Raw genomic sequence first — 17327 nt, 5'->3', positions numbered from 1 at the left:
CAGCATTTAAAATTTCTTAGCTCTTATCTAGTCAAATATTTTTTCTGCACCCATGAGACTGACAAAAGCTCTACCAAGTCTTTGTGTCTTCCAGTTGCATGTGCTAGAACTGACAGACACTATTGGAGGAAAAGCATCCATCGATGTTAGACTCACCACTCTGGGTTTTCCTTTTCTCCTGGAACTTGGCTCAGTAATTCTTTACTCTTTTGTGAACTCCAGTAACATCTAACAGATTCTTAAATATATTTTAAGCAGATAAATTTAGGGGAAGAGAATAGTAGGAGTCTCTTAGGTCACAATCACTAGAAACAGAATTCTACTTTTAAATTTTTATATGCATACTTGAGGAAATATCTCTTACCTTATTCCTGAATAATGCGGGCTTTAGAAATATTTCACTCAGTGTACTTCTTTGCACATATTATTAGGTAATATTTTATTATGATGTTGTTTTCTAAACCCCAAGTTTTTGACAATAGTGATGATGATGATGATGATTACAGGCAGTCCTTGGGTTATGAACGAGATACGTTCTGTAGGTTTGTTCTTAAGCTGTATGTGAGTTAGAACAGGTACATTTACCTATTAAATACAACTTAGACAAGTGTTTGTCTTAACATAGTATTTATTTTTACATTTCTGTACATATAAACACAAACATCTTTAAATACAACCTTAAATTATCTTGGAGGATGCAAAAGTTTATGGACTTGTTGGAGAGGATGGGACTGGTGTAGAGAGTCAGGGTTTAATTCTGCTGCTGGAGTCAGTTTGTCAGTTTCTTGAAGTCAGCATCGAGGGAGGTTTGTCCAGAGCTTTCTTCATTCCCATCATAAATGGCCCTACAGTATCTCAAGCCTTTTGTAACTGTACGGTAAACTCTGGTGAACCTCTTCGTATCAGGATCTTGCTCCTCTAACTTTGCCATTCCCACTTCAATGAGACAAAAAGCATCAGCTAACTATTATAAAAAAACATTTTCAGTTCTGTTGTTTCTAGGTCCGTTTTCTCCCTAAATGCTTTATCTACTGCTCTAAAGCCATAAAGTATTCATTGGTAAGTTCTTTGCCATGGGAGCACAGTAACTCTGTGATATTTGCACTGATGTCCAACTACAGCTGATCACCAATAACCCTTATAACACTCCCTTCCATAAGTAAGAGTCATATGTAAGTCAGATGTTCATAACTAGGGGACTTACTCTATTGTCATTAATTTAGTCAATGCTTGTTTGCTATGTCTCTGAGACAGAAGACAGTTTATTAGTCTGTATTTCACTAATATTTCAGCCTTTCAATGGTCCTTGCTTTCTTGTAGGAGTTTCAGTCTTATCCACATTTTAAATTGTCCAAAGACTTTATCTCTTTTCCTTTTGTGGACATAAGTACCCCAGCCTGTTTTTTTGTTGTTTGTTTGTTTGTTTGTTTGTTTGTTTTTGTTTTTTTTTTTTTTGTATTTTTCTGAAGCTGGAAACGGGGAGAGACAGTCAGACAGACTCCCGTATGCGCCCAACCAGGATCCACCTGGCACGCCCTCCAGGGGTGAAGCTCTGCCCACCAGGGGGTGATGCTGTGCCCCTCGGGGGCGTCGCTCTGCCAAGACCAGAGCCACTCTAGCGCCTGGGGCAGCGGCCAAGGAGCCATCCCCAGCGCCTGGGCCATCTTTGCTCCAATGGAGCCTTGTCTGCAGGAGGGGAAGAGAGAGACAGAGAGGAAGGAGGGGGTGGGGAGAAGCAAATGGGCGCTTCTCCTATGTGCCCTGGCTGGAAATCAAACCCGGGTCCCCCGCACGCCAGGCCGACGCTCTACCGCTGAGCCAACCGGCCAGGGCCCCAGCCTGGTTATAACTGGGTATAATACCACCTTGAGGCTGCCAGAGGGTGAACTTATATGTTTATTTCTTTAGCTGTTTTAAAAATTATTACATTATATTCAGCATTTCTAAGTGTTTATATTGAGGTGAATTAAAGATAGTTTCGTCTGTCATTTTGCTGCTACTGTTTATTAGTCCTGTTATGTTTTAGGAAATCATCAGAATGATACACTCCTCTAAGCCTAAAATTTATAACTGTGTAAAGCAACAATGCAAAATATTTGCTTTTGATTGTCTCAGCTAACTCTGACCTGATTGGCTGTGACCAACTCCCTAATCTTAGAAAGGTCCTTTCAATTCAGGTTTCAGTGTCTTGGGGGAGGCCATTAAAGGGAGCAAAATTACAATCTCAGGTTCACTATAAGAATTAAAATTACAAATCCAGATTATCAATCAGAGATTCAGAACCAAGATATAGAAAGTCGGTGCTATTTCATGATGAACATACTTGAGCTACCATTTATAAGGCCAATCCCTCTTTTTTTTTTTTTTTTTTTTTTTTTTGTATTTTCTCTGACCTGGCTCTTCTTACAACTTAGTGATCACCAAACAGGTTTCCTTCTGTTCACCCATGCCAATCTTTTGTACAACTACCACTTTATCAGTATAGCTCTTTATAAAATCACTCACAATTTCCATGTTGATAAACCCAATGGGAACTTTTCTGCCCATGTCTTACCTGACCTATCAGAAATATTATACAACTCTTTGTTGTATTAATTTTTCTATACTTTTTTTTTCTCTATTTCATTTAGTTCTGCTCTATTATTTATGATTTCTTTTCTTCTGCTGACTTTGGGTTGCCTTCGTTCTTTTTCTAGTTCCTTAAGTTGTGATGTTAGTTTATATACTAGGGATCTCTTTTGTTTCTTGATATAAGCCTGTCATGATTTAAACTCCCTTCTTATTTCTGCTTTCAATGCATCCCAGAAATTTTGATATTTCATGTTGTCATTTTCATTTGTCTGTATATATCTTTTGATCTCTGCTTTTATTTCTTCTTTGACCCAGTCAGTTTTTAGAAGTATGTTGTTTAATTTCCACATTTTTGTGGGTTTCTTTATTTCCTCTTTACAGTTGAATTCTAATTTCAAAGCCTTGTGGTAAGAAATATGCTTTGTATAATTTAAATATTTGTGAATTTGTTGATATTAGTTTTGTAGCCCAATATATGGTCTATCCTTGAGAATGTTCCATGCAAACAGAGAAGAATGTATAATCTGATATTTTGGGATGAAAGGTCCTATGTCTATTATATCCATTTGCTCCAGAGTGTCCTTTAAGGATATTTATTTATTGATTTTCTGTTTGGATTATCTAAAGCCGTCAATGGTGTGTTGAAATCTCCGTGTATAATTGTGTTTTTGCCTGCTTCTGTTTTTAGATTGATTAATAGGTGTCTTATATATTTTGGTGCTTCCTGGTTTGCTGCATATATATAAAGAAGTGTTATGCCTCCTTGATACAATGTCTCCTTTATCATTATGAAATGTCCATCTTTGTCTCTGGTTACCATTGTTGTCTTAAAGTCAGCATTGTTAGAGATGAGTATGGCTACTCCTGTTTTTCTTCGGATATTATATGCTTGGAGAATTATTTTCCAACCTTTCACTTTGTATCTACTTTTGTCCTTGCAGCTTAGATGTTTCTCTTGAAGGCAGCATATGGTTGGGTTTTGCTTTTTGATCCAACCTGCTACTCTGTGCTTCTTTATTGGTGAGTTCATTCCATTTACATTTAGGGTAATTACTGACACTTGAGGATAGCCTATAGCCATTTTTGTTTGTTTGTTTGGCAGCTCTGTGTCTTGTTTGGTTCTTCTCTTCTTTGTTTCTGTCAGTTGTTTTTATTTGGCAGTATTCCATACTTCTTTCCCCTGTTTCTTCCTCTTTTAAGCTGTGTATTTCAGTAGTGGCTTTTTCGTGGGTGGTTACCATTAGGTTTTTAAGACAAAAATGTTCATATGTACAAGAATCCTATGTCTTATGAGTGCTTCTGCACTCCATCCTTCTTTGTTACTGCAAATTTTTATCCTCTCCTCTTTTATGTTATTGTTGTCACAGATTATCCTTATTTTAATCATGACCTTGTAGGAGTGTTTACTTATAGTTTTGATTTGTTTTGGTCTTTGTGTCTGTTCAAGTAACCCCTTTGAGTATTTCCTGCAGTGGAAGTTTTCTGCTGATGAATTCTCTCAACTTCTGTATGTCTGTAAAAGTTTTTATTTCTCCTAGATATTTGAAGGATTACTTTGATTGATATAGTATTCTTGCTAGTAATTTCTCTTTTAGCACTTTGAATCTTTGGTCCACTCTCTTCTGGCTTGTGGAGTTTCTGCTGAGAAGTCTGATGATAACCTAATGGGCTTTTATTTTTGTTACAGGTGTTTTTTTTTTTTTCCCCAGATGCCTTGAGGATTCTTTCATTGTCATTGATTTTGGACAGTTTTATTACAATATGCCTTGAAGTAGGTCTGTTTAGGTTGTGGTAACTTGGCATTCTGTTTGTTTCTTGGATTCAAAGCTCTAAATCTTTCCATAGGCTTGGAAAATTCTCATCAATTATTTGTTTGAATAGGCTTTCCATTTCTTTCTCCCTCTCATGTTCTTCTGATATACCCATTATTCTTATATTGCTCTTTCTGATGGAGTCAGACTATTCTTGTAGCACTCTCTCAGTTTTTTGTATTTCTTGAGTATCTCTCCTCTTCTCCCTATATCATTTCTAGTTACCTGTCTTCAGTGTTACTGATTCTTCCCTTTATCTGGCTTGTTCTATTAGCTAAACTTGCTACCTCAGTTTTTAATTTATGTATTGAGTTCTTCATCTGTTTTTAAAGTTGTAATCTCCTTGGTGTTGTATTCATTTTGTTTATTAATTTTTTTTTCTGAACTCCTTAAGTTGCCAATGGTGTCTTCTTGTATCTCATTGAGTATTTTCAGAACTTCAGTTTTGAATTCTCTATCATTTAATCTCTATAAGCTTTTCATGTGATTGAGATTTCTTTTCTGGAGATTTTTTATTTTCTTTCTGAACCATGTCTCTGTCTTCAGTAACTATGGTATGTGATTTCTTCTTCTTTGATGGCATTTGAGAGTGATATTGTTAAGAACCCTAACAAAAAAAAAGCTTGAAAATTAAAATAAATAGTAGAATAAAAGATGTTAAAATTTTAAAAGTTATGACAGGTAAAGAAGAAAAACCACAGAAAAAATATCAAAAGCAAACAAAGAAATCAAAAACAAAACACTCACAAAAATAAAAATCAAAGACATAAAAATTGAAGAAAATGAAATTGAAAAGAGAAAAGAAAGAGCCTGACCTGTGGTGGTGCAGTGGATTAAAGCATCAACCTGGAATGCTGAGGTTGCTGGTTTGAAACCCTGGGCTGCCTGGTCAAGGCACATAAGGGAGTTGATGCTTACTGCTCCTTCCTCCTTCTCTCTCTCTCTTCTCTCTAAAATGAATAAATAAAATCTAAAAAAAAATTCTTATTAAAAAAAGAAAGAAAAAAAGGAAAGAAGAGGGTGAAAAAAGGAAATATAAATTTCGATTTGAGAGTTTTCTTTCAGTAGGTGTTGCTGTATTATAACTTTTAGCTCTGTGAAGTTCCTGGGCTGTCCTACTCTAAAATGTTGCTTTTGTAGTGATGTAGTTGGGCCACAGTCATATTGGTGGGTGGAGCATATTGTGAGGGCTTTACAGCTTCAGCCTTACTGCTTTGGCTTTCTGGCTTTACAGCTGTAGCAATGGCAATCTCAGGTTTCTGGCCACTCCTTCCCACCTCTCAACAAAGCTGAGGACCAAATGCAGAACACCTCTGTTCTTCAGGGGAGAGAGTGGCTCTGGAGAGATGAATGTATGGTTTGTCTTTGCCATTCTCTGTACTGCAAGATGAGGGAGGCAGGATCTGGAAGAGTGGGGAGACACACTTTATTTTTTTTTCTGTCTCTGCCAATTGTGGGCTTCAGGCAGACTGAAGGGACACTGGCTATGACCCTGCACTCTGGTGCTTTTGTTTATCTCCACCTCTGCCCCTCTATCTCACCATTTCTACAGGCAGAAGGATACCCAGTCACTCCAAGTTTCCCTCTCCATACCCCCCAGACAAAATCCAGAGATCCTGAGCTTTCTTCCTCCCCATAATCCAGCAGAGAAAAAAAAAGTCACTCCAGGTTTGTCTCTTCTTCTCTCCAAAGCCCACCACAAATGTGTTTTATGTTCTGCCCCCCTTCTCACCCCATCTCACTTTTAGTCCATTTGGTACATGAATTTTTCGGGTGCACTACAAGGCCAGCTGGGTTCTCTTTGCTGTGTTATAGTTGTTTAATTTGTTGAAAGTTCAAGGTGAGAAATCAAGAATATCTCTCATGCCGCCATTACTCTGATGTCTGCATTTTTTCTATAAGCTTTCATCCCCTTGTCCTCCTCCAGCAAGGGTATTCACTCAATTGAACGTTTGCCAAACTTTTATTTTATTTTATTATTTTATTTTATTTAAATTTATTTTTTAATTTATTAGGATGATATGGGTTGCCAAACCATACAAGTTTCAAATATACAACTCAATATAACACCATCTTCACACCACATTATGTCACTCCCCCACCTCACCCCAAGCAAAGTCTGACTTGCAAAACTTTTATTTTGGCTTCTCCATTGTCATAATTTTATTATTTATCAACATTTATCAACAAAAAGCCAAGGAGACAGGAGAGAACATTGGCAGAGCCAGTATGTACCTGGATGATATAAAGTAAATATTGAGTGACATTTTGAGATAAGAAGACTGTATTTTATCTCACTAGGAGTCATTTTAAATGCTTGAAATAAATGCAAATTTAGTAAGAATCTGGGAAAACAGTTGATTGCCATCTTGGCAACTTTACGTTTTGTATATGAAGAAATTAATTAGAACGTTACTTTTTCAACTGTAGAACCTCTCTTCCTGAATGAAGTTAGGGCACTATTTTATTGTGTGTTTGTTTTCTCCACCCCCAATTGTTACTTGTAGCATCATAAAAGCCCTGCAACATCATTTGTGATCTTAATGATTTTTTAGTGAAACCCAACTGACATTGTTTTGACATTAATTTTATTTCTAAGCCTTGAATGCTGTTATTATTTTATGAACTTCTTATAATCAATTTGCCTTAGAATTTTATACTTGAAGACTTAATTTTTTATAAAATTCCTTGTATGTTCACTCAAGTGCTAGAAGTCTTTGTGACACTTTGGTAATTCTAATGTCTTTGGGCATAGTATATTTTAGTTTTAATAAAATATGTGAGTGAATACATCTTCTTTGAATTCTCACAGAGCTCTGCACCATGGAGTGTGGGAGCCATGGAGTCTGCTCACGGGGAATTTGCCAATGTGAAGATGGCTGGGTAGGACCTACTTGTGAAGAACGGTCCTGTCATTCTCACTGTGCTGAGCATGGCCAATGCAAAGATGGAAAATGTGAATGTAGCCCTGGATGGGAGGGCGACCACTGCACAATTGGTAAGTACTACCATCCTTTGAACAAAGTAAATTGGATTAATTGGAGAAAAGCAGTCTAGTGACTCAGTCACCAGACTTGTCAGAGAATTTGAGGTTGAAGGAGAGAAAAAGGAGAAAGTTTACTCATAGTTGGAAAGTTTCATTAACTGGGAAGTTTCTTCTTTTGTTGATAGTATCTTATTTCTTGTGTCATTTCCTTTCTGTTACTTCAGTATTCCTTTCATTTTCTGCTTTCAAGTACTTTGAGTTACTCAAATGAAAGATGATACATTGGAATAAAGTGTCATTATTCCAATGACACTCTCAATAAAGTTGATAAGAGAAATACTTTTATTTTGAAGGCAACATTCACTGATCACTTTTCCTTTTGAAAATTATACGTTGTTTCAGTTGAAAGCACTTAGAGGCAATTTCATTAAATAAGACTACTTTAACAGGGATCATTTGATATCATTAGGAACTATCTTTAATGTATATGAGGCAGACACTTCTGACCTACCAACAGAACATTTGTATTTAATTGTTTACCGGATAGCATAGAGAATTTGTACCGAGGCATCTACCCTCTGTCAGTTCTTGTCACCAATTTCACTAATTTTCAGGACACTACACAGGAGAACAGTCTGTGGGAGTGAGAAAGCCTATGTAATAATTAATCTGTCACATGGTCTTCACACTATAAAAAACGCTAACAATAATGAAGGTTTCAGTTTTCAAATGCTTTCTTTTTCTGGGAAAAAAAATCAAAGTCCTTGAAACATACATGTATCTGCTGCAAAGGTTTCCTGCATATATAAAGGGACAAGCATGATTGCCATTGTTCAGCTAACTAAAGTGGGTTGCAGGGTGCCCCAATGTCACTGTCTGAGCATGCAGAAAATTTACACAGAGCAAAGGCAAAGTGTGGGGGTCTGGATACCCAATTCATTGTTGTGGGCTCCCCCTTACACACTAGATTATACTACAGCTTCCATTTTTAGGTGGAGGTATTTTGTTATAATGGTTGGAACCTGACAAACTAATGTATGATATAGATAACATATATAACATAATCTTAATAAACTGTATTACTACTCTACTGAAGGTATAGTATATCTTCTTCTGTGACTGTGGAAAATATTTAAGATTCATTAAAAAGGTGACAAGGGGTGAGATTCACATGCAGCTTAAGTAATTACATCCCTGCCCTACAGTAAGTTTATTGCCTTCACATAAGCAGATGATGATTACTAAAGGTGGTTACTTCAAAACTTCCTTCTATAGATATTGCTAATAAGAATTTCTAGCCAGTACTCTTTTACAGAAGTTATTACTGAAATGGAAAAATGCAATTCTTATACTTTTAATGAAATATGACACTTTTTGGGGAAGCCTAATAGAGGTTCTTGCAGAAAAGCCATTAATATCTTTCCCACTGAAAATGTGATTCTCAGACTGCACAGGCCAGTGTACCAGCTTTTGAGCTGCAGGCATTCAACAGTTGACAGAATGCTGTTCTCCTTCCAGGCAACATATGGTAAAATATTAGTATGTGTTTTACAGATTTGGTCTCCCAGAAATTCATTTAATCACTCTTTTCTCCCCTTTTTAGCTCACTACTTAGATGCTGTTCGAGGTAAGATTTTTCTCACTAGTTTTATAACAGAAAAATATTTTAAATGCAAAATATGCATGTGGGAAAGGAAGGGTTGAAGTTTTGCGGGTTTTGTTTGTTTTTTCTTTTACCTTTTGCAATTCTAAGTGTAATATTGTCAAATTCAAGCCATAATAGTCAGACTAAAAAGTAATTTGTTTTAACAACATTCAAGACTCATTTATTACTATAACTTGTAACAGATAGATAAGCAGTTTTAAGAACTAGTTTTTCCCTGTCTTTGAGGTGTGTGTGTGTGTGTTTGTGTGTGTGTGTGTGTGTATGTATGTATAACATACAGGTAATTATTAAATTAAGTAGGTTTAGGCAAACAGTTGAACTTTTCCTTTAGCATTATGATATAGCTCTAAGTTCATGAACAATGTCCTTACAAGTTTAGGAGAATTATCCCTCTATAAGTACTCCATCATTAAGCCCTCCAGGGATCTGCCTTTGATAGAGATAGTAAGATTTTTTTTCATTGGATATCCTGGGGCCTTTCATTACTTCAACCTCAGAAGGCTGAATATGTTCCAAATTATTATTAAATTTTTGTATCCTTTGTATATCCATGAGAATAAAACTAGGTATGTGGAACTAGACAAATTCCTTTCTTAAACCTAAATATATTCATCTTATACCACTTCTTAAGGAATACACACACACACACACACACACACACAGAGTCATGTGCTACCTTATGATGTGTCAGTCAATAACGGACCACATAGACAACAGTAGTCCTATAAGATTATGATGGAACTGAAACATTGCTATCACCTAGTGACATCATAGCTGTCATAAGGTTATAGCACATGCATTACTCATGTGTTTGTGATGACATTGGTATAAACAAACCTGCACTACTAGTCATATAAAAGTATAACATACCATTACAATAATAGGCTATGCCATCTAGGTTTGTGTAAGTATACTCAATGATGTTCTCACAACAAAATTGCCTAATGATACATATCTCAGAATGTATTTCCATTATTGAGCAGTGGGTGACTATGTGTACACACACACACACCACCATTACCACGACCACCACCACCAGTTGGTCCTCCATATATGAGGTTCCACATCTACAGATTTAACCAACCACAGTTTGAAATGTATTAGAAAACAGAAATTCCAGCAAGTTGATTCCTAAACAATATAGTATAACAATATTTACATAACATTTATATTGTATTAGATATTATAAGTAATTTAAAGATGATTTAAAGTATATGGGAGAATAGACATAGGTAATATACAAATATAATGTCATTTTATATGAGAATTTAGCATCCTTGGGTCCTGGTTCCCCCAGAGTTCCTAAACCAATTCCCTACAGATACTGATGGACAATTATATATATATATATTGTCTTTTCATATTTTCTAACAACCATCGGTCTGTAGATAGTTGCTTGGAAAACCATTTGGAAGGAACACTGTGTTGCATCTAAATATTTTAAAAAATATTTTTGCCCTTTATACTTACAGAATTTTCTTAAAAAGACAAAAAATGAAAAGAATATTGATTGGACTATCTCCAGTAAAATCTAGATCTAGTCTTGTATTGCTACTGGAAAAATTTCCAGAAGCTCTATGCCTTTATTGCCATCTATGCTCATCTGACCTCTAGGCACTTAGCACATACACAGTTGCCCTTTGAGATAGCCTAACCATGAACCATTGGTAGAAAGAGTAGGGCATCCCCAAGAAACTAAGTCTAAGGAGATACCATTGCCAGTGTTTGTAGTTTACTGATAGATAGAAGTAATTCAAGCATAACAATTTTCTCTTGACTAAATGTATCTAGTTATCCTCCAAAATTCTGAAAGTCTAAATTTGGCATGCACTAATTACATAAACATTCGCTGAGCACTTACTACAGGCATAGTATTATGCTGGTTTTTGGGAGAGATACCAGATAAGTAAAATTTAAAGAAAATTAATCTTTAGTTAGATTAATAACAATCTTGAAGCGAAAAAATGGAACAGGAAATTGCAGCAATTTTTGTGACACCATATGGGCAAATACTTAATGGGAAGGCCTGAACTGTATACCGACATAGCAAAATCCTAATGCCATACATTCTGAGAAAAAGATCCATACACACTAGAAGCTAGGGGTGTTTCTCTTGCTAGAGAAGCACTTTTCCCCAGCTTATTGGACATAACTACATACAGTTTTATCTATCTAGTTTTGATTGGGATGAAGAGATGCATTTTCAAAAGGAAACAAAGTGGATTTTTTTGTCCCCATCATAGTTTTTCTTGTATCTGAACCAGAGGTTGGAAATTAGGGTCAGCATTAATAATGCTTAATTGCCTCTCTAAGGGAAAACACAGCAGAGTAAGGAATAATGAGTTCCCTGGGAAGTTTTGGTAAGCAGGCAAAGTTCTCTTCCATTTATTCAACACTTCATCTGAATGGAGACCAGATGATTAGATGCTTCCCTATAAGGAGATACAGCATTGCTGGCCAATGGCATTCTGAGGTCTCTGCGATTGTTACTCTCTACTATCTTTTCAGATGGCTGCCCAGGACTCTGCTTTGGAAATGGGCGATGTACCCTGGATCAAAATGGTTGGCACTGTGTGTGTCAGGTGGGTTGGAGTGGAACAGGTTGCAATATAGTCATGGAAATGCTTTGTGGAGATAACTTGGACAATGATGGAGGTGAGTCACTTATAAAATGTTCACTTAAGAAGGAAAAAGCCCAACCTTCAGCACAATAATGGCCAATCTGACCAAGAGTGAAAATTAAGAATCCTTAGTATAAACAATATTGAGATCTATATACTATTTTTAATTGTCAATTTATTGAAAATGTACTATGATCAGGCAATACTCCAAATTCTTAGCATTCATTATATCTCATTTAATTCCCATACCAACACTATGAGATATAGGTACTATTTTTTCATATTTATAGATGGGAAAACTGTTTCACATAAGGATGGTACATGACTTTTCTAAGGTTGCATAACTGGAAGGAAACAGAACTAAGATTCCAATTCAGGGATATATGACTTCAGAGTCTATTTTCTTAATTACTACAACCATGCTGCTTCCCGTTCCTATGGTATTTATTATGTACCATATTAGCTCAGCATACAGGTGTTTAAACTATCAGATACTAGTACTGTATGAATGTGATACAGTTTTCTTTGTTTTAAGTTATTTAGAGCTCTCTCTTGTATCTCTACCTTTTAGTAACACTTTATATATTTCAAAGGACACAGCATCAGGATAATTCAGAGTAGAACTTTTTATATTTAATTCAAAAGCTTCACATAATGTTTTAAAAAGCCATATGTGGCTCCAACACCTTGCAGGGGTCTCAAGTAGAACTTGATAAAAATAACTGAATAATTATCAAGCATTTTTATGGCCTCAAGGTTATCTCAAGGCAGCCAAAATGCTTAATGAATGGATCAGTTACATATTGATGGATTAATGGATTATTCTCAATATCTGTTGTATACATAAAACAGAAAGTAGAGAAGATTTTGATGAATGTGTATTGACTTCTGAATATTTCTTTAAAATTTTGTATCGGTGTGGGAATCAAAAATCCCTTGTGGGTTAAGTGCATTTTTATGATTGTTTCTTTAGGGAGTATGGGGTGGAGGGGGAGGTTGGAACTTCCAGTTACCATGTTTTTTTGGTTTTTTTTGTTTTGTTTTGTTTTGTTTTGTTTTTCATTTTTCTGAAGCTGGAAACGGGGAGAGACAGTCAGACAGACTCCCGCATGCGCCCGACCGGGATCCACCCGGCACGCCCCCACCAGGGGGCGACGCTCTGCCCACCAGGGGGCGATGCTCTGCCCATCCTGGGTGTCACCATGTTGCGACCAGAGCCACTCTAGCGCCTGAGGCAGAGGCCACAGAGCCATCCCCAGCGCCCGGGCCATTTTTGCTCCAATGGAGCCTTGGCTGCGGGAGGGGAAGAGAGAGACAGAGAGGAAAGCGCGGCGAAGGGGTGGAGAAGCAAATGGGCGCTTCTCCTGTGTGCCCTGGCCGGGAATCGAACCCGGGTCCTCCGCACACTAGGCCGACGCTCTACCGCTGAGCCAACCGGCCAGGGCCAGTTACCATGTTTTTTTTCTTCAGTAGGATTAAGATGATATTGGTTTTAAATATAAATTCAATTTTATCTTGAGGAAGGAAGATGGATTAAATAACCTGAAAGCCTCATTACTAAATTTTTTTACAATAAATCCATTTTGATGCTATTTAAATATTATCCCTAAGAATACATTAAACTTCCTTCATTTGGTAGTTTCAGCTTTCTAGCTCTCCAGAAATGGCTAGATTCATTTAGTTGACTATGACTAATTATTGATACTTGCATACTTGTTTGCATCTGTGTGTGTGTGTGTGTGTGTGTGTGTGTGTGTTTGTACATTTCAATTAAATCAGGAAATGCCAACTGATCCTTTTGGGAAAATGTGTTCCTGATTTTTTCAATATAATTCTGCAGTGATCTTCCCAATCAATAAAGAAAAATACTTTCAAGGATTTGCTTTAAGTACCTACTACCTGCTTACTCATATTATAGCTGATAATTAAAGAGTGGCCAGGGATTTTGCATTCTAATCAGCTTTGAATACTGATTAGTATTGCTGCTACTTTCTGCAGCTTTGACTTTAGCTACACTCTGATTCAATGCATTGTGATTCTTAGTAACTAATTGGGCTGCATTAAATATGTGGGTGACACAGAGGGTCTAAGAACTACTTTAATAGTAAAAACTTAACAGAGAACAAATAATCTTGGATATTTTTCATTAATATGCAAGAAAAAGAAAAGAATATTATGCATTGTATATAGAAAGATGGCATTACTCTGTGTTTGGAGGAGAAGATGTAACATTATGGTGATCACATTGTCCTGTGTTAATCATGTGTACTGATTTTGGGTTTGGTAAATATGATAACCATACATTACACACACATATAACTTGACATGAGGAAGCACATTTAGACATTATATTAACTGAATCAGAGAGATTGAAACAAAGACTAGTGAGAGCAAGCAACAACAATCAGATGTTAAAGAGTATTTTGAAGCTATGATAATTAAAACAAAATGGTACTGATGTAAGAGTATACAGATTACTATAACTGAATAAAAGCTCTGGAACACACCCCAGCACAAATATAAATTTAGTACCAGCATCATTAATTGGGGGGGGGGAAGCATTATGAAATAGAAGGTGCGGAGACAACTATTAAGGGGGAAAAAAACCTTAGATTTTCAATTCATACCAGATTCAAAAAAAAATAAGATAAATAGAAACACTGCAACTGACTAGTGAGTTAAAGATAAAAAACAACAACAATCTCATTTCGAAGAAAATATCAGTGACAGAATTCAATATGTGAAGGAACTTTAAACATAAAAACAAGGAAAGAAACCAAATAAAAAAATGATAAATTTGACTTCATAAAAATTTCAAGTATTTTTTATGTTGTTTGGCTAAGTTTATAGACCATCCAATATCCAACTATATATTTGGAGATATCAAAATCTGCACTATCTGATATGTAAGCATTAGTTACATGTAATTATTTGACTTATATAACATTAAAAATTCTGGTTCTCAGTTGTATTAGCCACCTCTCGAATTCTCAGTAATCACATATGGCTACTATATTAGTGCAGACCTAGGGCATTCCCATCGTCGTCGAAGAAACATAATATTGGATAACACTGATCCAGATGTTTGGCTCAAATGATTGCTTTTCAGATAAATATACCATATTAGGTGCCCACTGTTTCATTTATGCATTATTACATTTGGCACTGGAGAGAAAATGACAAACAAAAGAAGACTGCTTTTGTGGAACTTATCACCTGTGGAGAAAACTAGATATTAAATAAGAAACCACACAAATAACTATATATGTACAACATATATGTACAACTGTAGAGTTTTGTAAAAATTTTAGAGTGCTATAAATGTTGATAAGGGTACCTAACCAAGTCTACATGGTTAAGGAGGTCTGACATGACTCAGGGGAAGAATGGTAGGCCAAGGAAATAGTATGTGCAAACCCCTGAGGTGGAAATATACTGACTTCGTCTAGGAAATAAAAGCAAGTCATTGTGACTAGAATACAATGAATCAGGAAGATATTGGTGGGAGATGAGAATATAAAGGTAGGTCTGAGCAGATCACATAGAAAAGTGTGAATTTGATTGATTGATTGATTAAGAGAAGGGGGGGATAGACAGGGACTTACAGGAATGGAGAGAGATGAGAAATATAAACTTATAGTTGTGGCACCTGAGTTGTTCATTGATTGATTTCTCATATGTGCCTTGACCGGGGGGCTTGATCCAGGGTCCTCAGCGTCCCAGACCAACACTCTAGCCACTGCACCACCGCCTGTATGGGCAAAAAGTTTGAATTTTTTAAGATCTTCTATCAGACAAAGATTATATTTTATTCATTTCAGTTACAAAGGAAGGAAAGATTGTCAAGGAGATTAAAAAGATATAGAATAAGAGTGTTTAATTGAAATGGCCTTTTATCTCCTTGATCTCTTAAATAGTTGTCACATGCTTGTCCAAGTTTTCCTTGTACAAACTCTTCAGTGGTCCATATTCACATTCACTGGTAAAATCAATAAGTTAATTGCCTAAAAGAGAATGATATTCCAAGAATCAGTCTTCATAACAAGTCACCATTCATTAAGAACAATAGTTATTTGCAAACCTGTCTTATGATGGTAGTGTTTCTAGAACTGGGAATCAGCACCATGGGTAAATTATGAGCACATATAAGCTTATGGATCAATAAGCTTCATGTTTTGAATGCCACCAGCATGCTGCAGTGTTAATAAAAATGAAAATGAAATAGAAGGAACAATTAATTGATAACATTTGCTATTTCAGGACCAGACACCCTCTCCACGTTTGCTTTTATGATTTACTGGGTCAGAAGACCTAGCATCAAAAAAGCATATCTTGTAAATATTGTCTTCTATCAATACCCTTCTCATTTTCAAGCAATCTATTATTAAAGGATCATCACTTAGTTATAAGAGCCTAAACTGACAAGTGATTCCAGATACAAGTGGAAGTTAGAAAATCTAAATTCCATAACTCAGTTAACCACTCTGAGTGGATCTGTCACATTATCTATCAACTATAGCTAGTAATTCTTGACATCTGCCTACTTGACATTGGTGAAAATAAATGAAATAATGTTTGAAACACAGCAATTTAAAGTGGGTAATAAAGGTGCGATATTAATGAAGACTCCATTTATAACATATTTTAATGCCTTAATTGAATGTTCATTATCCGTAGGTGAATTTACAAATGCCAGAGAAATAGAAATTTTTGGACATACATTTATTCATGCAATAAATACTTAACAAATGCTGTGTTGAGCCAGGCACTATCCCAGTTATTGAAAAAGTAGCAGCAATGAATTAAAAAATGACTAAATCCATGCTTCCATGGAGCTTACATTCTAGTTGTGAGAAGCAGAAAATAAACCATTTTTAAAAATGTGTGATAGGAGATGGTAAGTGTGATGAAAACGTTTTTGTAAAAGCAGGCAAAAAAGAAAAGTATACGGAGTATGGATGAGGGGTGAAATTTTAAATAAGGTGGTCAGTGAGGGCCTCCCTGAAAAGGTAGCATTTGAGTAAAGACTTAAAGGAAGTGAGAGGTGAGTCATGTTTCTATTGGAGAAAATATTCCAGGCATAGAAATAGTGGAAAGGGGGCTGTAGAATAACAAGAGGTTAGATCAGAGAGATGAGAGAGTGACAGTGCAGAACCACATTGTGAAGAAGTAGGTCATTGTCAGGACATGAGCTTTTACTGTGAGTAATATGGGAAGCCATTGATAACAGGTGGAGTCTGGGAAGACATGAATACTAGTGGCACATAAACAATGTACTTTCTAACAGAAAGAGTAAGTTGCATATGGTTCTAGCAACAACAGTGTTTTGAGCAAGTCCAACCCCAAGTGCACTTGATCCTTCCCCACTTTCTTTTTACTAATACAGGAATGCCTATTAGAGAGCCTGCTTCAGTAAAGATTTATGAAAGATTTATCTGATTTATAATTAATCCATTGTTTGTGGGTTTCTAAAATGCCTGAGATTTTGTTTAACTGAGTCAATTGAATGAGCAGCCCTTCAGTTTATTGTTCACTATTAATTTGCTTGGCAGACCCTCGATTCTATGGAGGCTAAAAATGTCAAACTTCAATCCAGCCCCTTTCCAAATGATAACAAATTCTGAATTTCTGAAATTTAATGAAAAAAGATTTACTGTGGTATTACTGTCTAT

The 17327-nt window shown here is 36.1% G+C and overlaps 1 protein-coding gene across 4 annotated transcripts in view; it reads left to right on the top strand.

The window, feature by feature from the left end:
• TENM1 (teneurin transmembrane protein 1) overlaps positions 1 to 17327 on the top strand; it is a 774232-nt gene that overhangs the window by 532256 nt on the left and 224649 nt on the right. For 3 of the 4 annotated variants that reach the window (XM_066357037.1, XM_066357038.1, XM_066357036.1), the window contains exons 12-14: positions 7195 to 7380; positions 8972 to 8995; positions 11543 to 11689. In XM_066357037.1, coding sequence (XP_066213134.1) covers positions 7195 to 7380; positions 8972 to 8995; positions 11543 to 11689 — 357 coding nt within the window. The remainder of the gene's footprint in view (positions 1 to 7194; positions 7381 to 8971; positions 8996 to 11542; positions 11690 to 17327) is intronic. The other variant, XM_066357039.1, reaches the window with a different exon arrangement.

The sequence above is a fragment of the Saccopteryx leptura genome, chromosome X (assembly GCF_036850995.1).
Source record: "Saccopteryx leptura isolate mSacLep1 chromosome X, mSacLep1_pri_phased_curated, whole genome shotgun sequence".
NCBI classification, from domain to species: domain Eukaryota; kingdom Metazoa; phylum Chordata; class Mammalia; order Chiroptera; family Emballonuridae; genus Saccopteryx; species Saccopteryx leptura.
Note: the sequence above shows the minus strand (reverse complement) of the source record. Positions and strands in the feature narration are given on the sequence as shown.